At 39.3% G+C, this 23,932-nt stretch overlaps 1 protein-coding gene across 1 annotated transcript in view; it reads left to right on the forward strand.

The window, feature by feature from the left end:
* Positions 1-375: 375 nt before the first annotated feature.
* Positions 376-23,932, forward strand: part of LOC128265441 (prolyl endopeptidase FAP-like) — a 34,793-nt gene continuing 11,236 nt past the window's right edge. Inside the window, exons 1-4 of the mRNA XM_053001449.1 lie at positions 376-379; positions 551-845; positions 915-1,047; positions 1,101-1,289. Of these exons, the coding sequence (XP_052857409.1) occupies positions 376-379; positions 551-845; positions 915-1,047; positions 1,101-1,289 (621 nt within the window). The remainder of the gene's footprint in view (positions 380-550; positions 846-914; positions 1,048-1,100; positions 1,290-23,932) is intronic.

The following is a 23,932-nucleotide window of genomic DNA, read 5'->3' on the forward strand; positions in this document are numbered from 1 at the left end:
CATCAACCGGTTAGCTTAACACAATTGGTTAATTTAATACAAAAGTCAAAACCTGTGAAAAAATTCACTGAAACTTGGTTTACTGTGACGACCTGAAATCAAAATAGCTATTTCACCGATGTATTTGTGTTTTAGTGCATTGGTGTTGGTGTTTGCTAAGCCATTAACAGTGTCTAGGCACCCCTGTTTTAAATTGTATTAAGGAAACCGTGAAGATCCCTGGCTTGAAATAAGCAAACCATTGTTAACTTGAAACGAAAAAAACTGTACTATATTTATCGAAACAAAATATGTGGAATTATAGAAGCCTTTCCCAACACGTAGGTATGTAATCTTAATTTGAAACTGAGGGCTTTGTCTCAAAGTTGTTTGAAAATGGGTGAGTGTGAAGATATCTAATTTTGATTGATATAAATATTGTGCTCCCTTCCATTATTCCGTTAAATTGCCACAAAAAAGAAAAAAATATTTACGAACTTAGATTGATAAATTTTATTTGATAAAAATATTGCCATATCCAAACATTTACAATATCTTATTTTTGTTTTAGAAGAAATTTTAAAATCGCCGGAAGCAATTTGGTCGTCTTCAGATGGCACACATTTCATGTTCGCCTTATTTAACGATACGAATGTTGGAATGATGACATATCCCTGGTTGTCGTCTGGAGCTTTATTCACTGGAAGTGGCATCTTTCCTGGAAATTTTTTTCCAGAAACCAAAAATGTTAGATATCCAACTCCAGGCACTGCCAACCCAGAAGTACAGCTGTGGGCAGTTGACATAACTAATTTAAGCGCTATCCAAAAATTTCAAATTAAACCTCCCGCTTCTCTTGATGGACAGTAAGAAATATCTTTTATATGAGCTTGACATGTTAATATGCATGAACTTTTTTTATTTTTATATATTAGAGACTATTACCTCACATCAGCAGGTTGGATATCTGACAACAATCGCCAAATATCGGTAGCTTATATGGGAAGATCTCAAAATTACAGCGTGATATCAATGTGTTCTAAACTACGAAATTGGAATTGCTTTGAAGTAAGTCATACTTTCTTGAAATGTAATTATTAAAAAAAATTTATTTTATTCAGATTCATTCTGAACGTGCTCCAGAAAATGAATGGTTGGATATTTTTCCTCACCCTGTGTTTTCGTCGGATGGCAGCAGTTTTTTATTACTAGCAAGTATTCAGGAGTCCGGACAATACCAGTTCACACATATAAAACATATAACCACATCAGAACGAAGAGCTTCTGTTATTTCTCATGGTCGATATGAAGTAAGTAATATTAAAGACACATTGCAAAATTAATTACTTTTGAGCTATTAATGTTATCTACTTGATTTTTTTTTATAATAATAAGCAAAGCCACCAAATTTTTTTAGCATGTGTAGACTTTTAAAGTCAGAACATAATGTTATTTAATATTTTGTGAAGTCTAGTATTAATAATCTCTGCTTAGCTTGAAGGTATATTGTAAATAACAAGAGAAGGGCACACGAAGCCAATCGAAGTGAAAAAGAGGAGTTTTCTCTCTCAATAAATAAAAAAGCTAAAAAAAATAAAAAATTATAACGACGAAGATTATAAATCAGGTGTGGGGTTTGCCCAAAAGTTACGCAATGTTACCATACTGGGAGGTATTTAAGTTTTCCAAAGAAAAGCTGTTGGAGCTCCTTATTAAAAGGGGCGTCATGTTTAAGTCTGTTGCCACAATTTACCAACTCTTGGAGGCTAGTATAGAGGACGCTGAGGATGCAGCGATCCACAGTCCAGGTGAGGACCACGTTTCTCCGAGCACATCAAACCGTGCAGACGCAAGCCGCATGTTGACGCTGATGGAAGACAGTGAGAAATTGCAAATGGCTGAAATTGCAACTTCCTTCTGGAAGTTCGCCGCAACCCGATACGAACATGTTGATGCAAGAACCGATTGTGCAAAACATACGCTCAATAACTCAAGAGTCGCTGGAAATCAGTCAGGTTGTTAAACTGTACACTGGCTGAACATAAATTAGTTGCCGCTGAATTGAAAGACATGACTGCACCGAAGCCACCCGTACCTCAAATCGATCTGAGGGACATGGATACTATGATCCCTGAGTTTTCTGTAGGTGCAGGTATGGAACCGTGAATTTGAAAAAGCCGCCTTAGTTCATAAGCTGAACATTATGCAATGTCTTTCCATTGACAACCGTTTTTTCCGAGGATCAGCTAAACAATATATGCTGTATGAAAAGGTGTCCTCCTGGCCAGAGATGAGCGCGATGCTCACAGAGGGTTTTTGGAAGCCAAATGTCTAATCTGGAGATTGCTAAGCAACTACAGAAACGTACAATTAAGAAAACCAAGACCTTGGTGCAGTATTTCATCACGATTGCCCAGCTAGGAAAATTTGACGAAGTAGACGGCTTCAAAGCCGCTTAAGTTCATAAGCTGAAAATTATGGTTTATAGATTTTTGGAAGCCAAATGTCTTATCTGGAGATTGCTAAGCAACTACAGAAACGTACAATTAAGAAAACCGAGACCTTGTTGCAGTATTTCGTCACGATGCCCAATATTGCCCAGCAAGGAAACATTGACGAAGTAGACGGCTTCAAGGATATTGTCGACGGACTAGAGGATCACAGCGGATGCGCCGCTCTGCTCTACTATTGTACCAGGTTGAATATGCAATTATTATGCGATTCCAGTTCCGGATTGTAATCGTCACTATAATCCCTTGCCCTGGAGCCACAACTTCGAAGGACATAAGATGCTAAGCTGCCGACAAATGGAGCTTACCAAGCCCAATAAGTTTTCTTGGAAATTCCTACTTCCAGTATTTACATAAAAATCATCAATTGAGAAAAAGTTTCGCGGAATTGGCTGTACATCAATACCTTCGTATGGAAAACACCATTTTTAATTTTGTTTGAGGAAAAGTGTTATGAATTAGAAGTTTATGCTTTTCCCGATCTTATCTCGCGTACAGCGCTTCTACTTGGTAAGGACGCGTGATTTTAAACTTTTTTTGAATAGAAATAAAGGGACACGTGAATTAAATATAATTACAATAAGTCATCGTTTTCGTTAATGAATCATTCTGTGCATCCTTGCCTATTGATATGAAAATAAGTTACTCTTAGATAAAACGCATCCCTTGAAGCTAAGATTTGTTTCTCTAAGCCCGAATACACCCGATACAGCACCCTTTAATAATTCGCCAAGAAAACCTTTGTAGTTGCAGCAGGGAGCACTCCTTTTTAACTCAACGAGGAATTTCCTCGGCCAAATACGCACGTAAATTACGAAAGAATGCCCAACTAGATCGGCCCTAGGCCATAACTATAAAATACAAAATCTACCGCTTTGGTATCGATTTTAACCTTATTTGTAACCACAAAAACTCAAGCTGGCGAGAAAAATGCCACGTGCATATCAGTGAACAAGGCTACACTGGGAGAAATTCCTAAACATATGTTAACTTAAATCAAAAACAAAAAAAAATATTAAAAGAACAAGTGATTTAATAACAATATTATTGAAAAAATTAATTTAATTAAATAATTAATAAAAATCAAAAATAATTTATGTCAAAAGTTTTCTTAAATTCCTTTTTGATTCAAAAAAAAAAAAAAATGAAACGTTTATAAGTTCACACATAATCCAATGGCAAAGCAGGAATGCCTTAATTTCTTTTCCAGCCTACCTGCGTCGGAAGATCAATCGCCCGCCAAGAACCCAACTGTGTGAGTTGTTTTACCTTTATTTTAATTTACCAGAACTCAAATGAAAATATGTGTGCCATTTAAATAATCATATACGATAGAAAAAATATCAATGCCGAAAATTTAAGAAAGCCAATATTTAAAATTTACCCATGCCAAAATTAATTAAACCTAAAAATGAATTCTTTCAATTAACACTGTGAAATTCTTCTTTGATTAAAATAATTAGTTTCAATACAAATAAAAGTAAATAACTAGCGAACCACTAATGAATGATGAAATAAGAATGAATATTAATATTTATAACAGAACAAATTATTGAATTTCCTTTGAACATAAAATTATTTTTGAACAATTTTATAATATACGAACAATCCTAGTTTTTAACAATTTTTCCTTATGAAATTGATTTATTACATGTACTTCTCTCTATGGAAAATACTGGCATTACTCACGAGCTGTGGCATATCCAGAAAGCGGATATGACCAAATTTTTTTTTAGAGGATTTATATTCTTTTAATCCGGAGTTGGAATTTAAGCGAGTATGTTTTCAAACAATCCGCTGACCAAGTCCAAGTAAAGTATGTAATCTCTTTCCTTTCTTTTTCTTTTATTTTCTAATTTCTGAGAAATTTTATAAAAATATAGATACTCTGCGTCGTAGAGCACCAAGCAAAGAGTTCAGTTAATAATTCCTTATTACGTTATTTCGATTTTTTTGTTGGTTTCAAAGATTTAGATTTTTGCTGAACTATTATCGTACCTTTTATATCTTATCACTAAAAATACAATCGTACCGCTGATATTTTATCACTGAAAATTCTATCGTACTTTTTATTAACGTCCGTGTGCATGATGGGGATAGACCGATCTCCGGAAAGGGTAGCCGAAAGGGTAGCCGAAAGGGGCGCAAACATCATCTGTCCGATATGCAAGGATGAAGTATACATAATAGAGGTTTGCACAATGCATAGAAGCGCATTGGATGAAAAGCGCACTATGTCCGGTGTGCAAAGTTTCGTGTATGCCAACACTCCCGAAGAACCGTCAGCCCGCAAATAACGCTGATATCGCCAGGATATAATTTCAATACCCTTTAGAGCAGTAATATTAATCCAAGCGTTATTACAGCAAATGCCGTCACTTTACTAGCCATGGAGCGAAGATTACTAGCCACACTTACCGAATGTGTGGCCGATTCAATTTAAAAGTCCGTTTCTATGTCAAGGGTAATGTCCATTCAAGGTGCTAAAAGAACTCCAAGGGAGATGAGTCAACCGTTCAATCCTCAACAGTTCGGAAGTGGTTACAATAGGATCGATACAAGAAAAGAAACCGGGGTAAATTCTAGGCAAGAGGAGAGGTGCAGGTATTTTGAACGGCTGGAAAATAAAATTTTCCGGTGAAGGAGTGTCAGTGGAAAATTTTATTTACCGCGTTGAAGCACTAACTACGGAGACGTTAGGCAATAATTTCACTGTTCTTTGTAGAAATGCTAGCGTTCTTTCTGAAGGGAATGCTAATGAATTCTTTTGGCGATATCACAAAGGTTATGGCAAAGTCCGATGGGATAGTTTTTGTTCAGCCTTGCGTCTACAGTTTCGAAAGAGTAGGGGTGAAGGTGATATTGAGGAGTGGATTAGGAACGCCAGACATATGTCAAACGAAACATTCAATTGTTTCTATGACTCTATTTCAAGTCTAATTGATCAATAAGAACAGCCTTGGATGCCTCACAATCTCATTCGGGTTCTCCAAAACAAACTTCGTCCCGAAATTAGACATGAGATCTTGTATATCGACATTCAATCAGTTTCAGAACTGAGGGAGATTTGTCGCAGGCGTGAAGCGTTTTTGTCGAAGCCTTTTCCTTGTTGTGCTGGAAGAAGAGTTTTTTGCTATAGTTGCGGAGCTGCCAAAACATACAAATCAAAATCATACAAAAAACTTCAGAGCGAGCGTGTCGATGCCGCCATACAAACAGTGGCGATCGAAGCCCAGCAACGGTGACCGATCCATAGGGCACTTTTTCCCTGACGTACAAATATCCCCAGCCTGTCCTTTGCTTCATAGCAAAATTCCAATATTAGGAACAATTAATGAAAAAGAATTAGAAAAGCGGAAAACGCGAAGATCCGTCCGAATAAAATCATTTTGGCTTGAGGTCAAAGAGTGTAAAGCAGGGGTGGAATATTAGGTCTCTACCTGCAGGACCAAAAGATCCTCGACCCTTTTATATCAATTCGCATGTTCGATCATACCGTTTACGGACTGTTAGCCTCTGGAGCAACGATAAGTTGTGTCGGTGGAAACCTAGCCAGTGACATAATTAACAGAAAAGAATTTAAGATAAAAGGCAGCGCTACAACTGCTGATGGAACATCTCAGCATATAGTTGTCATTTGAAAGTTGTTGTAGAATACAACGACGTTAAAAAACTTTTGAAAATCTACGTGGTACCTTCTCTGAAGCAAAATTTGTATTTAGGCATAGATTTCTGGAAACCTTACGATTTTCTTCACAAAACTCAAAAACTCACCCGCAGTAGAAAAGGCCATGTATGCCGAGATTGACAGAATGATACAATTGGGTGTGATAGAGGAGTCAAAAAGTTCGTGGTCTTCTCCTATCGTAATGGTGACGAAACCCGGAAATGTTAGGATCTGTCTAGATGGCCGAAAGGTAAGCAGTTTCACGGAAAAGGATGCATACCCTCTTCCCCAGAAAGCGGGAATTTAAAGTCGTTTGCCAAAGGCGGTATTCATATCCAACCTTAAAGGTGCCTATTGGCAGGTTCCTTTAGATGTTTCATCACGAGACAAAACGGCTTTTACTGTCCCTACTAGACCGCTATACCAGTTTAAGGTTATGTCTTTATTTATTTATTATTTCGCCAACGGTATTAATTCCTTAACTGGCTACTTATATATTTAACATTTGCTTACGTGCTACCATTGAGAAAGTAATCGATCAATTTATTTTTAAGATCAGACTTGCTTGAAAAATAATTAAGTCGCATGTTAGTTGGAACATAGAGTAAGAAATGTATAGAGGCACCATTTGCTCTGCCCGGACCTCTGCCCAAGCTCTGCTGAGAGCCATGTTCGAAGCTAACCTTGATTTCCCACCCCACTTTTCAGTTTTTGGATCGAACTTGCAATTCGGTCCCATGGTGAATTTGCAACTGCACTGCTCGCACCAGCCCTTAGCAATGGGAGCGAGCAGTTCAGATGCAGAAACTCACCGCGGGACCGAATTACAAGTTCGAATCGAACCGTGAGAGACTGAAAATTTCCCCTGTTTTAGTCTAGGTGGCATCACTGGAAAAGTCACTCGAGAGAGCGGCAGAGCAAATGGTGCCTCTATACATTTCTTACTCTATGGTTGGAAGTTTATTGTACTCACACAAGGCTCTATAAAGTGCCTAACTCAACAATAAAAGGAGCAAAATCTCGGAGGTGCCTAGCAGGAGCATTAAAGCCTACTATTGATAGAAGTTCTGGACAGTCAATGATTCCGGCCACCAGGTCGGCGATGAAACAGATGGAGATAATTGTTCTGCGATTGGCAAGTGTGGGAAGGTGAACGAGGAGACATTGCTGCTAATAAGGGGTTCAGAAATTCTTAAGGGTAAGACAGGGAATTTTGTGAAAGTTTTTTCTGTAGCCTTTCCATTCTATTTATATGGATATTGCCTGAGGGATTCCAGATAAAATTCGCGTTATCTATTTTAGAGCGCACAAATGTTGAATAGAGCTCAAGCCTCGTATAGGGATCCATGAAAAGCTCTGAGTTCCGCTTTACAAACCCAAACACAGCGTACGCTTTAGGAATGATGTAGTCAAAGTGTGCTGAGAAAATAAATTTTGAATCAACATTACACCCGGATCTAGGCATTCCTGTTGAACATTTAAGGTCTGACCAGAAATACTGTATGTGGTTATAAGATTGTATACGCATTTACTGCATCTAACATAAAAGCATTTATTAATGTTTATCAGAAGTAAAAATTTTGGCGGCACCATGAACTCAAGAAATTTAAGTCTAACTGCAGTGATAGTGAGTCTGTTGAAATTCCGACTTCTTTGAAAAATTTTAAGTCGTCTGCATAGAGAAGACACTCTGAAAAAATATTGAATTGTACATCATTTATAAAAATAATGAAATGCAGAGGCCCCAAAGCACTCCCCTGCGGAAGGCCAGATGTTGCCAAATATGGTTCCGAAAATGTTCTATTAATGTTCACTTTGTAGCTACGGTGGTTTAGGTAAGATTTTATCCAGTTTAACATAACTGAGTGTATGCCCAAATGAAAAAGTTTTGCCAACAAGGCACAGTGACAAACTTTATCAAAAGCTTTAGCGAAATCCGTGTATACGGTATCAACTTGGCAATGCTTATTAAAGGCTTGAATGCAATAGTTGACGATCGCACCTCCAACATATAAAATAAATGATATCAAATTTGACTAGATAAATACACTTTTAAATGTTCCCATTCGTCAGATAAAAAATGCCTGTGTATGCAAAATACCTGGATGAAGCGAATGAAACTGCTTAATTTTTATAATTTAAACTTTTAAATCGGCAGCAATTATTTAAACGTAAGGATCAGCTGGATTGTCTTATTTTAACAATAAAATTTGAATTTGAAATTTTTCCTTATTTGCGTGCAAACTCTTGAAATTTTTAACCCTCTGCTATAATAAAATATTATAAAATGTATCCGTATTTTTTTTCTTCGTACTGTTTATCGCTAAAATAAAAAACAATAATTTAAAGAATATATTTTTTTATTCATTTTGCCAACGGTATTGGCTACTTATATATAACACTATTCTTACGAACTTATATTGTAAAAATAATCGATAAATTTATGTTTTGAAAAATAATTGCACTCACACAAGGCTCTATAAAATGGGTCGTTTTGGTAGTAATTCCAGCGTAAATACACAATAAAGGGAGCAAAATCTCAGAGGTGCCTAGCAGGAGCATTAAAACCTACTTTTGAAGGAAGCTCTGGCAGTCAATGATTCCAGCCAACAGGTCGCGGATGAAACAGATAGAGATTATTGCTCTGCGATTGACAAGTGTGAGAAGGTGAACAAGGAGACACTGCTGCTGATCATGGGGAAAGGTTCAGAAATTATTAAGGGTAAGAGAGCGAATTTTAAAAAGTTTTTTTGCATTTATTTTTGTTGATCATCTAAGGGCTGATCATCATTACTGTATGTGGCTATAAGATTGTATACGCAATTACTGTAGCTAACATAAAAGCATTTATTAGTATTTAGCTGAAGTAAAATTCGGCGGCACCATGAACTCAAGGAATATAAGTCTAACTGCAACGATAGTGAATCTGCCGGAGTTTCGACTAATTTGAACATTTTTAAGTTACTGCATAGTGAAGAACTATTGAACTGTACATTATTTATAAAAATAATAAAAATCAGTGTCCCAAAGCAATCCCCTGCGGAAGCCCATATACATCCAAATAGGGTTTAATGTTTACTTTGTAGCTAGGATGGTTTAGGTAAGATCTTATTCACTTTAACATTGCTGAGTGCATGACCAAATGAGAAAGTTTTGCCAACAAGGCACAGTGGGGAACTTTATCAAAAGAATTTTCGAAATCCGTGTGTATGGTATCAAAAGCTTGAATGCAATACTTGCTGAAAACTGCTAGATTCGTTGTGGTTGGTAGGCAACAATACGCTCAAAATATTACTTAGAAATATTACTAATTTTCGCTATAAGACGATAATTGGCAATGTTATTCTTGGGACCGCATTTTAAAATTCGAGTCACGTATGCAACCTTCCATCTATCGGCAAAGTGTCCACTCAAAAGTGATAAATTCAAAATAGTTTTCAAGGGTACACATAGCTCTACAATGCAAAATTTGAGGACATAAGCAGAAATCCGATCGCAATTAGGGTTGTAAGAATCGTCAAAGTCTTGAATAACCGAGTGAATATTCTCGTCTTCAACAGTCAAAGAACCGATGGTAACCAATCTTGTACTTGAAACAAGTTCAAAATTAGCTTTAAAAAAAGAGGCAAACAGATTTAAATTTCTAAGGTATATAGCAGAGGGAACTGAAGAAACGTTTTTTTGGATATTTTGATATTATTTAATGTTGAGTTTCAGCCCGCTCTCGACGTCTGCTATGCACTGATGAAAAAGAAATTTTTTAAAAAACTCAAATTTTCGTTTGTGTTGCAAGTGCCTATTTCAATCTCTCGGATCACGCGATACTAAGAATTTTGTATATAACTTATTGCGAAGATTTGGTATACCAAGGCAGCTTTAATGAATTTTGCACCCTTTCTTGTGCATTATTTTTAATTATGTATAAAATAATTTTTAAAAAGTGATCTTAACACAACTTCAAACTAACATGCGAAAGAACTGATTGCCAGTCAACTGACGAAAATATCGCTTCTGATAGAACGAAGGCAGCTTTCAGTGAAAATGAACTTCGAAAAATTATTCGCTGAAGGCGCAAAACTATAAAAGTCTAATGATAGTAGCAATGGCCTATGATGAACATCGCAGTTGCTGATAGGTAAATTAAATTCAGCTAAGGAAAAATTAATATCGGGACTAAGAAATACGAAATCTAAGAGCTAATATAAATCATTGAATACATTATTAACTTGTATTAAGCCCATACTGAATATCGTCGATGAAAAGAACCTCATGTGGCTGATGCAAGTTACTGGGAAGTAAGGAATGAGAGTCAGGGTTTCTCGCCCAAGCAAGGGATGACAGGTTAAAATCACTAATAACGCAGAGATGCTGTTGTAAATGTTCATGTTAAGACTATGACATCAAAGTTGCCATGGGATGTAGCAAGATATACTTGGTCCGCTTTTGTTCGCATTCCAGAGATATTTTGAAAATAGATTTTAAGTGGGGATGTGCTTAAAATGGAATGAATGTAAAACCTCGGGGTCACCACCAGCTGATTCGTGTTGTTCATGCTAATGCATTCCAGTGCATGCGGAGTAACAGCACCTGCCGATCCAAATGTTTTAATTCCGCTGATCGCCCTTAGTAACGACGTAACTTTAATCCATTGCTTATCTTCAGAATTAAGCGCGCTGCATTCGCAAAATATATAAGATTTCTCGAAAAACGAGAAGCCAGAATTTAAGAGCGATGGCTCTAAGCTGAAAAGAATTCAAAATTTGGGAGAATTAAGGCAATAGGCAAGCCCGGCCTTTGTTGTTGCGAGCACAAACACAGTAGATGAGGAAGAGGGTCGCAGAAATGCTCCGCAACGGTGATGACGCCAGAGGCGCCTATTCCTGGGGGTTTTTTGGATCTGAAATGGGTGCTAATGAAATAGGAGTATGATCAGTGTGCAACTCAAAAACAATTGGTCTATTCCTGTGAATGAATCTGCAGACTTTTACTGCTTCTGGCCAAAATTCATCGAAAAACACAGATTAATAGTATTGCTCAGGCACTCCCAGCTTAAAATTGATCACAAAAATGCGCCCCTTGTTCCTGTGATTATTTTTGTGATTCCTTTTAGGGGCAGCTGCTGGAGCGGTGGATACCAGAACATCTTGCTTAGCATGATGGGATGAAGCATGGTTTGCTTGATAGGAAGTAGAAGGAGTTAGTGCTGCAGGTTTCACCAATTTTTTGCGCTGACTGATATTATTATTGCCAATAGCAGGAACGGGAAAAGCATTTTTAAACTTTGAATTTAAGTCCATGTATAGATTTCTTAGCTCCCGAATCTCTTCCATTAGTACTCCGATTTTAGAGTGAGAATCGTTACTTACAACGCAACCATCGCATTGCCAGAGAAGGTTCGGTGCAGGTTTAGCGTGAAGGTTTGACGATATCTAGGTCATATAATCGGCGCTGGTGGAATACGCACCGACCCAAAAAAGGTGGCCGCAATTACTAATTTTCCGTTACCAAAGACGTTACGCAGTCTACGAAGTTTTTCCCAATTTCGCTTCACTCTCAGCTCCTTTAACAGACTTAATGACCACAAAACGAAGGTTTAGTTTAAAAGACGAAGCCATAAAAGCATTCGTAGTCTTAAAACTTTCTCTCAGCAAGTCTCCAGTCTTATGCAGCCCCGACTTTGCGAAGCCTTTTGCGATACATTGTGACGCTAGCAATACAGGGATAGGCGCAGTACTAGTACAGATGTCCGAAGAAGAAGACGAACGGCCTATTGCCTTAATTTCAAAGAAGATGAACAAAGCTCAACGCACTTATACTGTTACCGAGCAAGAATGTCTAGCGGCGGTAGCAGATCTCAAGAATTTTAGGGCGTATGTGGAGGGACATAAATTTTAAATCGTAACCGATCATTCCTCATTGAAGTGGCTAATGTCCAATCCCGACCTAAATTCATGGCTAGCTCGATGGGCTTTAGCTTTACAAAGATATGATTTTACAATTAAACATCGAAAGGGTTCTCTAAATACTGTTCCCGACTCACTTTCCCTTGTTAACGAAGACTTGGTAGCCGCTATAACTTACGCGAAGGATTTTTAGTGGACATGAACTGAGAGTATTTTCAATCAGCTGAGTATGTTTCTGTTGTAGAAAAGGTGAAAGAAAACCAAGAAAATTTTCCTGATCTTAAGTCTGACAGTGGTTAATTTTATCGGAAAGCCGAACATTTAATGGGAGAGCAAGTCCATGATGAGTATGCCTGGAAGCTCTGGATACCTAACGAACTGGTTCCAGAAATCCTCTCGCGAGCTCACGATAGTCCTTTAGCATCTCACGGCGGCATACACAAAACGATTCAGAGAGTAAAGCGATACTATTTGTGGCCTGGCCTTTTTCCAGATGTAAAGTCTTATATAAATGACTGCGACGTGTGCAAAACCACTAAAGTTCCGAATTGTGTACTGCGAACGCCATTAGAAAAAGCGCCGAAAAGTCTGTGATTTTTACATCGGTTGTTCATTGATTTCCTTGGACCTTATCCCAGATCTAAAAGTGGAAATATCGGTATATTTATCGTGCTCGACTATTTTTCAAAATATGTCTTTCTCAAACCCGTAAGGAAGATAAATGCAAGTGCAGTTATAAAATATCTAGAAGGGGAGTTGTTTATGGCATATGGGACTCCTGAAACAGTGGTGTCCGACAACGGCTCACAATTTCACTCTCACGCTTTTCAGAAATTTGTGCAGCAATAGGGCATACGGCCGTCCATTCGCCTCAGGCTAATGCGTCCGAGCGCGTTAACCGCTCTATAATTTCTACAACTAGAGCTTATCTTCAACCTGAGCAAAAGAACTGGGACGAGTATCTCAACAGAATATATTGCGCGTTGAGATCGTCCGTTCATGCTAGTTTGGGAACCTCTCCCTACTACATGGTCTTCGGACAACATATGATTTCATCCGATGGTACATATTCTTTGCTAAGGAAGTTAAATTTACTAGATAATGTTCTTGAAATTCAATCGTCAGAATTCATTTGAAATAGTTCGAGATACAGCTTGCCAGTTAATGCAGGAAAAGCACGATATAAACGAGAAGCGTTATAATCTTCGATCTGGAGTTGTGGCTTTTGAGGAAGGGCAAGAGATTTTCCGTCGAAATAAAATTAAATAAAGCTGTGCTCGCCAAATTCGGTCCTTCCTTTGTGAGAGCGAGGGCTCGGAGAAAGTTAGGAAACTCTTATTACGAATTGGAAGATTTACAGGGCCGAATTAAAGGTACTTATCTTACAAAAGATATTTGACAATAACGTGTCTGCAGTCGGTATCAGTCTAGGGTACGGAGAACCCTAGCCAGATTTCCCGGTGGGCTTTGTAGCGGCGCCTGAAGAACTTTTCTTAGCTATGTTCAGCCTGGAAGCATGCTTTAATTTTGTAGTAACTTACCTTTGGAGACTAGCCAGATGCATCTCCAAATTTAAAGTCGGTAATTAGTGTTTAACAAAAAAATATATATATACTAATTAGTATCTTTGCGAGTGGTGCCAGGTCGGGCTTGAATCAGCTGTTGCTGAAAAGCTTGTTCTAAGCTGAAATGGCGAATTTTTCAGCTGGCAAAAATTTCCGGCAATGGCCGAAACCGAGGCCGCATGATTTTTGAAATTTCTTCTTAATTGAACCGGCGTGGGAGTCAGAAGTGGAAAATTTTCCTTGTACCAATTCGGTAAAGTTTTGATATAGAAGCATGCGGCAGATCGAATTTCCCTCAAATTGATTTTTGCCACGTACAAATTCAAACAAAGATGTGACTTGCATTTTTTTTTGCGCTAAATAGTTTTGAGTGCTGAATTTGTGTTTTTTTTTTAAATCTGAAATTCTACGCTTCACCCACATTGACCAGCGCTTCGGAGTTGCCCTGTGGAGCACCCCCATGTGCCAAGTGAACTGCAGTGCCTTCGGGAGCACCCCTAATTTCTCAGCGATCAGCAGTTGCAGCAGGGAGCACTCTTGTTTAACTCAACGAGGAATTTCCTCGGCCAAATATGCACGTAAATTACGAAAGAATGCCCAACTAGATCGACCCTAACTCATAACTATAAAATGCAAAACGTACAGCTTGGGCAGCGATCTTAACCTAATTTGTAAGCTCAAAATATTAAGCTGGTGAGAAAAATGCCACGTGCGTATCAGTGAACAAGGCTACACTGGGAGAAATTCCTAAACATGTGTTTACTTAAATAAAAAAAATATTAAAAGAATAAGTGATTTAATAATGAAGTAACAATAAGTATATTGTAAAAAAAATTTTAAAAAAATGTAAAATAATTAATAAGATTCATTTTGTGCGCGGGTAATTCAGGGTAACTCTCTTCCTGCCTAAAGTTTTGTTAAATTCGTTTTCGATTCCTACCTGCGTCGGAAGATCGATCGTCCGCCGAGGAACGATACCAGAAATCAAATGAAAATATTTGTGCCAATTAAATCGTCATAAACGATAGAAAAAATATTAATGCCGAAAATGTATAAAAATGAATTCTTTCAATTTACCCTGTGAATTTCTTTTTGATAAAAATAATTAATTTTAATAAAAATAAAAGTAAATAACTAGCGAACCACTAATGGTGAAATAAGAATTTTCTTTATCATAAAACTATTTTTAAACAATTATATTATACGAACTGTTATACGAACATGGAGTTGATGCACCACCAAGATGATGGAAAGTTACACCCAGTCTTCTTTTGCTCCAGTAAAGCAACTTCCGCTGAATCCCGTTATCACCGATTGCAATTCCTTTGTTCAGACGTAAAATAAAAAATCAATTAATCCACGTATTGCCCGATCTTCCTTAGAATTGGAAATTTATAACTATTATATTGTGCACAGACCTGGTTCTACCATGACCCACGTCGATGCTTTGAGTCGACCAACGGAACTATTAGATTCCGCGATAGATGAAGTTTGCGATTCGTGTGTGCTTTTGAAGCCGAAACCGCTCGACGATATAGTTAAAGAACCTATATATCAGTGTGATTCTATAAGCCCGATAGGTCCTACTGTTACTGAAAACGCATTAAAGCCTTGTGGTTCCTTAAGCCCGTTAGATTCCATTGGCCGTTCCTAGCAACCTGTTCCAGAAAGTTTAATGTGTAAAGTGCGTTTAAACCGTTTATTCCGTGCGATGTAAAGACTGACACCGTAGTGAGTTTGGTTAGGGCTATCCCTGATGAAATAGATTTAATTTTGCAAGCCGAGAGGAATAGAGAACCTGAAATTGTCAAAGTCCACGACAAATTAGAAAGAGAAGACATTTGCTGTTATGAACTTGTTGATGTAATAATTTATACAAAGAATGATGCCGGAAAGTTATGATTGTACGCCCCTTCCCTAATGCAAGATAAGTTAATTAGATTAAGTCATGAAAAGTAAGGTCACCTTGGTTTCGATAAATGTGCTAATGACCTGAAAGTATAGTTGTTGAGGAGTGAAGTTGAATCCTTCATCCGTAATTGTATTTCTTGCATCCTTTATTCAGTACCTAGAAGTGTCTATAACCGAACCCTCCATAGTATACCGAAAGCTCCTATTCCTTTTGATACTATTGAAATCGACCACTTGGGTCAGTTGCCATTCATCAATTCTAAAAGAAAACAATTGTTACTTATTTTACTAAGTTCGTGAAGCTGTACCCAGTTAACTCTACCATTACTAACAAAATTAATGCCTCTCTTGCGAAATATTTTGAACACAATAGCCGGCCGCGACGCATTATTTCCGATCGTGGTACCTGTCTTTCCTCCTTTGAGTTTTCTAGTTTTCGTAGTGAAGTAAATATAAGGCACGTTAATTTTGCAACCGAGCCAAAAAGCCGAGTGTTAACCCCATTTTTAGGTTAGTCCGAGCCGTTGAACCAATCCGATTGGTGTAAGTTTGTAAGCCGGGTTGAATTTGCATTTAATAGCTCCGTGCAAAAGAGTAACGGAATGACTCCTAGTATTTTGCTGGCTGGTAGTAATCAGCGAGGCCCTATTATAGACAAATTATCTGAGTACCTTGACGAGAAGTTTACTCTTTCTAAATGATGTCACCATCGAAGGAATAGAAGCTAGTGAGAATATAAAGCGGTCACAAGAGCAAAATTCATTTAAATATGCTTTACGACATAAGGCACCGCTTCGCTCTAAAGTTGATGATTTTGCAGCTATCCGAAGTTTTGATATTACTGCGGAATCTTGTAAGAAGTTCTGACTTAAGTAACCGTGTGTTGCCTAATGACCGATAGGAGATCACCGACATAGAGGATTGCCAACTCACCCAGCTACCTTACAAGGGCATTCTTGCAGCCGCCAGACTTAAACCTTGGGTGCAACCGTGTATAAAAACTGTTAATTTGTGTATACCGTGTTAATAAATATAAGTAGATCGAGGTCGATCTAAAGTCAGGTTATGCCGAATGTAGGCTTTTTAAATTTAGAATATAATATTATTTTGTATTTTCTGCAATCTAGTATTAATAATCTCTTTTAAGCTTTAAGGTATATTGTAATTAACAAGAAAAGGGCACACTAAGCCAAGTGACGCGAAAAATAAATTAAAAAGCTAAAGAAAATATAAATTAAAGCTACGAAGATTATAGATGTTACATTTGTTAAGTTAAATCTACTAATTTGCATTTGTAACTAAAAAACATACAATTTTTCTAAGAATCTATGTAACTAAAACTCAAAATGATTATTTATATTTTGTAATACTCATTCTAGACGTAAAAAAATTACAAAAAAAAAAATAATAAAAAAATAAATCTACTCCGGGTGTTGAAACATCTTTAAAAATCCTTTAAAGCAAAGTGGAACGACCGAAAACGGAATAGAGGAAGATTTACAAAAAAAATGTACGAATCGTGGCTTCAAAGAAAATAATATAACAAACAAATTGAGCAGCCAACTACGTCTAAAAATGCCAGCTAGCTAGCTAAAGACAATTTATGCCTGTTTGGGTTCACGGAGCTGACCGTTCGGTTAGAATTTCTTGAGCATACTCAAGACTTCTTCACGCTTGTCCACAATGCGTTGGCGGAGCTAGATTATTCGGAAATCGGCAGTGAGTTTAGCGACAATTTTGAAATGCCCATGGTAAAGGTCATGGTGGATCGACCGCATGCCCGAAGTAAAGCTGCCTAACTTCTCCAGTGGATACACAGAATACTCTGACTTCCTCTCCATATTTACTTCGGTGATAGATAAGGACCATTGCTTGGCTGACATAGAAAAGATTTAACATTTACGGTCATACCAAGCTGGAGTTGCGTTGGAGTCGGTTCGCCCATTAAAAATATCCGATGCCAATTATCGTGAGGCACTGGGCATCCTTAAATAACAAACTTCTGGTTTTCCAGGCACACATCAAGGAAATTCTTGGGCTCAAAAGACTCGAGTCTGAGTCTGCTGTGGCATTGCGTGACTTTTCGGACAAAAAAACAAATTAAATTAAAAAAAATCTCAGGCTGCATGGTTGTATATATGATTGTGCAAAAATTGAATGCAGCAACTTAAGCTAACTGGGAGAAAAAAATTTCTATGGATAGGATTTCAAGCGAGGAGGATTTGCTACCATACATTGAAGGATGGAGCCTTGGCGTCTAACATGGTTCATGATCAGGCAGCTCCAATTCGAACTTGCGACTCCGGCCATTGCCGCATATGCGGTGGAAACACCACACGCTGCTCCATCTAGGCCCTAATGATTCATCGTGCAAGTTCCTGCTCGTCAAATAAATTATTCATGTTTCCCCGCACCCTCCCAGCCATCTACCTCTCTTGCATCCCAAGGATTTCATTCTGATGTTGTGCTTTTGGCTAGCGCTATAGTTCTTGTAAAGAACAGAGCCGGTTTCCTGGTTCCTTGTCGAGTCCTACTACATTCTGGATCTCAGCTATATCTAATTACATCTCTCTTCGCCCAGGAGTTGCAGTTAAGGAAATATCGTTCAGAAGCTACGGTACATGGCCTCGGTGATACAGCTGTTTCTTCGGAAGGATCTATAGTCAACATTTGCCTCCAGTCGCGTTCTTCTGAATACTCTGCTGCTCTAACAGCGCTTGCTGTGCCACCGATTACGGACAGTCAGCCTAGATACATTATTGATATCGCTGATTGTAATATGCCGTCTAACATACAGTTAGGACCATGCATTCAACTATCCGCACCTGACCTTTTATGCGTGGGCCAAATAAGCTGGTTCATGGATTGTCTCTACTGCAGAAGGCTCGTCTTGGCTGGATCGTGACCGGTGGCGGAGACTAGCTTAGCGGAAATACCTCTGTTATGGCATATCAAGGCTTGGAAAATGGCTTGGAAAACGATACCCAATTCGGAGGACCTGGTTGGACAATTTTGGGAAGTCGAAAATTTTGACATTGGAGTCATAATTGTCAGCAAGGAAGAGTTGGAGTGTGAGGATCATTTTGTCAAAAACTCATCATTAGTCTCATCCGGATGGTCTTTTAATGATGTCCTAATGGCTGGACACGTTGTACAGCCAAGGCTGTTTAATATTTTGATAAAATTTCGTACTTATCAGATAGCCCTTACTGGAGACATTTTCAAGATGTATCGGTGCGTAAGGGTAAGTGAACCCGATAATTACTTTCTATGCATTTTATGGCGAGACGAACCGGACAGAGAGCTCGAAGTTTACAAACTGGATACAGTGTCCTACGGAACCAGGCCTGCCTCATTTCTTTTTGAGCAATGCACCAGCTTACCATTGATAAGAGGGATTCCTTCCCTGCAGGCTCAACTGCATTGCAACAAGATTTCTATGCCGAAGATTTCATCTCCGGTGGAAGCTCTGTTGGTGAGGCTATCGAGAAAATGCGACAGACCACTGAGATCCTTGCTCGAGGTGACTTCAAATTACGAATGTGGTGCTCCAGCTTCTCCGAGGTTTTAAAGGAAGTGTCAAATGATGATAAGGAGAAGTATTTGAAGTTTGGCGATGGCAGCGATATAACCAAAACTCTTGGTATTGCATGGGATCCGGCAGCAGACGAGCTGCTGTCCTCTTTATCGTCTCTAGATCCAAGGACTGCCGACGATCGTTTCCGGCCACCATTGCTCGGCTTTATGACCCGCTAAGCCTTCTTGGCCCAGCTGGATTGAATTGTGCATCAGTTTTCAGAGCGTCTAACTCATTTCATTTCCAAGATTTTTGCTACTTTCAGAAACTGATGTTGAAATCTATGGATTCTGCGATGCTAGCGAGGAAGCTGACGGAGCCTGCATATACGTGGTGTCTGGAGGCACTTCCATCTTTTATGTTCAAAGTCCCTCTCAAAACGTTATCTGTACCTAAGTTTGAGTTATGCGGCGCCGTGCTTGTAGCCAAGATGATGAATGAAGTCATTAAAATGGGTATGTTCAATGGTGATTTTCATTGCTGGTGTGATTCCTCTGTGGCTCTATCCTGGATCAGTAATGAGCGCTTCAAATTCAACGTCTTCGTGGCAAACCGAGTGGCTTCTATACAGGAATTGACTGCTAATATGGAATGGCATTATGTTTCTACTGCAACGAATCCCGCCGACGTTTTGTCCAGGGGCACTACTCCGGATCAACTGGCGCTTACTAAGATCTGGTTTCATGGCCCAACATACTTACTTGGTGGTCGCAGGGATTGGCCTATGCTTCTGCATCATGACGATCCCAGCCTTGACTTACGTTAACGGGTGCTGATGGTCAATTCTCCTCACGTTGATGTTACCCTTGGATACAAATATGGCAACTCGTTCCCTTCCATGCACCGCGTTTTCGTGTACATTTACAAATTTTCTCACCGCTTATGGCATCGTGGTCTCTAGCGAGGCGTCCAACTGGCTCATTAATGGGAAGATATAAAGGAGCTACGTTCAAATGGCATTGTTAAACGATCAAGCTCAATGGCTTCGCTCTGGCCCTTCATAGATGCATTTGGCCTTCTTCGATTTGGTGGACGCCTTGAATATTGAACACTTCCGTATGAGACTAGGCATCCAATAACAGCGCCACGTCGCCACCCACTCACCTTAGCTCTCATCATGCACTTTCATAAGATGAACCTGCATGTCATCTGTTCATCTGTGCACTTAGAGAAACACTGCATCGTTTTTAAGCGCTTTTAAAAGATTCATGTCTACACGTTGAAGGTCGAGCCAAATTTGGTCGGACAATGCTAAGTTTGCAGCATCATTAACTCTCGCCCTGTTTGCGCACTCAGCGCTTGTATTTAAATCACTAGTTGTAGGGCGAGAGCGGGAGCCAATAAAGCTTTCGTCTGTTCGCTCTTGCGAATTCGCCCCGTCTCTCGCCACCGTAGCATAAGTTAGGTTCTAAGAGAAATTATTGAAATATAATTGTTAGTGATCCATCGAACATCATCGTAGCCACTCCTTTTCGTCGCGCTTTCGACATAGTTTCACAATTTTTCGCAAATTAAAATCGTCTCGAACTACTGCGTTCACAAAGTTTTCGCGTTGTTAATACAAAATAGTATTCAATTTTTCATGGTGACCCCGACGTGATCAGCAGTAGAGTTCGCGAGTTTTAATTTTTTTTGTCGGTGAAAACTATAAACAATACCAACAACAACCAATTTATTCGTGTCGGTTCGGCCAACAAATTAAATTCAATAATTTCGTCGCTGGAAATTTTCTGCCGTTCTTGAAGTTGCGCCTGACGTTTCGGCAATTTTAATTGCTCAATTTGCTGCTGCCGCCAAATGGAAGACAAAAAGGAAGTTGCAATTATCAAGTCGGCCATCCAGGTATAGAATGCCAAAAGTTGAAAGTTAATCTGTGGCGTTTTGTCAATTGTGTTTTGGCCCATCTTTCAACTTTTTGCATTCGTGTAAAAATCGGTAGATAGTGAGCATTCTAACCAAGAAATAAAAATTTGCATGTACTAACAACCAAAATTCTACAATAAACATAATCTATTTCGAATTATATGTGAATCGCTTTGGCCAAAGAACAAGCAATAAAATACTCGTCGTCGACCCAATTAGTGCGAACTTAATTCCCCCAACTTTCGTCGTAGTGAGCACCAATTTAGGGTATAAATAAAAATAGCTGGAAAAAAAAAAAAAAAAAAGTGCAAATTGTAAAAATTGAAGCTCTCAGAAAATTAGCGGCAATAACTTTCGCTGCAGTTTGTACGAACATTTCCCGCGCTTTTCAGAATTTTCCCGCGCTTTTCCAATTTTCCGCGCTTTTCATAATTTTGCGCGCATTTTGGCATCAGGCTTATATATTCGTTGCCCTTAGTTATCGGTCAGTGTATCATTCTCCGTTAGCATCTGCATAGGAAGAACCGCTAGCCGCGTACACATACACACGCACACCGACACCGCTGCCGCTATTTCGAGTTATCTTTTGTCGTTTTCGTTCTCGATCGCTGCAGCAGTGCAATTTTCGGTCTGCCTAAACGTTTGTTCGTTTTGTCGGTACGCTTGAGCTTGAGCGGTAACTCCCCTACAGTGCGTGCGTGCGGCATATACTGTCGCAGGGTTTATATAAAAAAAAAAAATATAAAAACCCTATTTAGATTTTTCGCTGTAATTCTCTCGGCACTTAGCTCCCTTACACCGTGTGCGATCGTTGATTTTATTTTATTATTTAACAAAAAAAAAAAAAAAATAATTTAATAAAAATAAATATTTAACACCTCTTCGATACCAACTAAATAAATACAAATAAACGCAATGGCAACTAAGGATATCGAAGAGCTTAAACATCAACGAGATGTTTGCATGAAAAGTATTAACCGAACTTATCGCCACTTAAAAGAAGCTAAATTATCTATAAATCCGGTCGAGCTTGAGTGTCGATTAGAGATTCTAAATACGCACATTGAAAATGCTTCACTTTTGCAAAACCAAATAGAAGTGAAAGATACAAAAGATGTATACCGCGAAGAGTTGGAAGAGAGGGCCGTAATGACAAAGTCATTGCTGATTTCAATTTTAAATAAGTCCAAAACCCTTGGCGTGGTTTGGTTACCGGTTAAAGATTACTTTCAATTTCGGTTGGATGACTCTTTCCTGGATCTTCGCGCGACAAAACGAAATATTTTGTCGGTGACTGCTCGACTTTTCGACCCACTTGGCCTCTTGTGTCCTTTGGTCACAAAGGCAAAGATGTTGTTGCAGGAACTGTGGCTTCGAAAATTAGATTGGGACGAGTCGCTACCGATGCAGTTGCTCACGTCGTGGGAGACGTTTAAAGCGACGCTTCTGCAGCTGCCTAAAATTAAGGTATCGCGATTCGTCAACACAGATCCACAAGTCCCGATTCAAATACATGGTTTCGCTGACGCTTCCATGCGAGCGTATGGAGCGTGCATCTACATTCGGACTCAAACTGCTGAAGGTTTGAAAGTGTCTTTATTGACCGCCAAATCGAAAGTAGCTCCCCTCAAGACGAAAACTTTGCCTCGCCTTGAGCTGTGTGCAGCTCACCTTTTAGCAGATCTCTATAATCGTGTCAGGCCATTGCTAAATTCTCCCATTGAGAATGTTTTCCTGTGGACAGACTCCGAGATCACTTTACACTGGATTAAAACCCATCCCTCGTCGTTGTCGGTTTTTGTTTCGAACCGGGTTGCAGATATTCAGGAGTGGTCGGAGAAAGCAATTTGGAGACACGTTCCCACGAAAGTCAACCCAGCAGATATAGTGTCCCGAGGATGTGACGTAGAGGAGCTTACAACGTCCATTTGGTTCGGTGGGCCTTCGTTCTTGCTAGACTCAGAAAATAATTGGCCTGTAAATAAACATTTCGAAGTGCCGGCTGATGTAATGTCGATGGAGCTACGCAAATCGGCAATAGCTCTCGTAGTCAGCCCAGAGCCAAATTATGTGCTTCAGAAAATAGAGTCTTTTTCGTCGCACCTGAAGCTTCTGAGAGTTTTCGTGTGGGTTTTTCGTTTTATTCAAAGGTGCAGAAAGGTGTCGAAGCCCTTTGAAAAAAGTATTTCGCCAAGAGAACTGGATTTCGCTTTTGATAAAATTGTCGAAGTTGTCCAATTTCACGAGTTCAGGGACGACATAAGTAAAATTCGGAAGAATAAACCGGTAGCAACGAATATTCAAAAGTTAAACCCTTTTCTTCAGGAAAATAAATCGGATTGGTGCTCCTCGACATTGCTACGAGTTGGGGGTCGGTTATTGAATGCTCCTATCCCGTACGAAGCCAAATTCCCGTTGTTGCTGTCTAAAAGCTCACAGTTCGTCAGATCCTATGTGTCATACCTGCACGTTACGAACTGTCACGCTGGCCCACGAGCTCTCGTAAGTCGTCTGCGCGAGAAAATCTGGCTAGTTAATGCTCAAGAAGTCTGCCGACGAACAGTTCGGTCGTGCATGCGCTGCTTTCGCTGTAAGCCGCAACTTTTGACGCAAATTATGGGAAACTTGCCAGCAGATAGACTTCGAGCTCTCCGCCCGTTCAATATTTGTGGCGTTGATTTTTGTGGTCCCTTCAGCACAAAGTATCGTATCCGTGGTAAGCCACCGTACAAGTCGTACGTGGCCTTGTTCGTCTGTTTTGCGTCCAAAGCGGTCCACTTAGAATTAGTGTCTGACCTAACCACTGATGCGTTCTTGTTGGCATTTCAAAGGTTCGTGAGTCGTCGCGGGATTCCGGAAAAGGTGTGGTGCGACAACGCCACCAATTTCGTCGGCGCAGATCGCCACATGAGAGAGTTCCGAGCCCGTCTGGAGGAGCAGGGGGGCGGTATCGAAAC

This window comes from Drosophila gunungcola, unplaced genomic scaffold (assembly GCF_025200985.1).
Source record: "Drosophila gunungcola strain Sukarami unplaced genomic scaffold, Dgunungcola_SK_2 000124F, whole genome shotgun sequence".
Lineage (NCBI taxonomy): Eukaryota > Metazoa > Arthropoda > Insecta > Diptera > Drosophilidae > Drosophila > Drosophila gunungcola.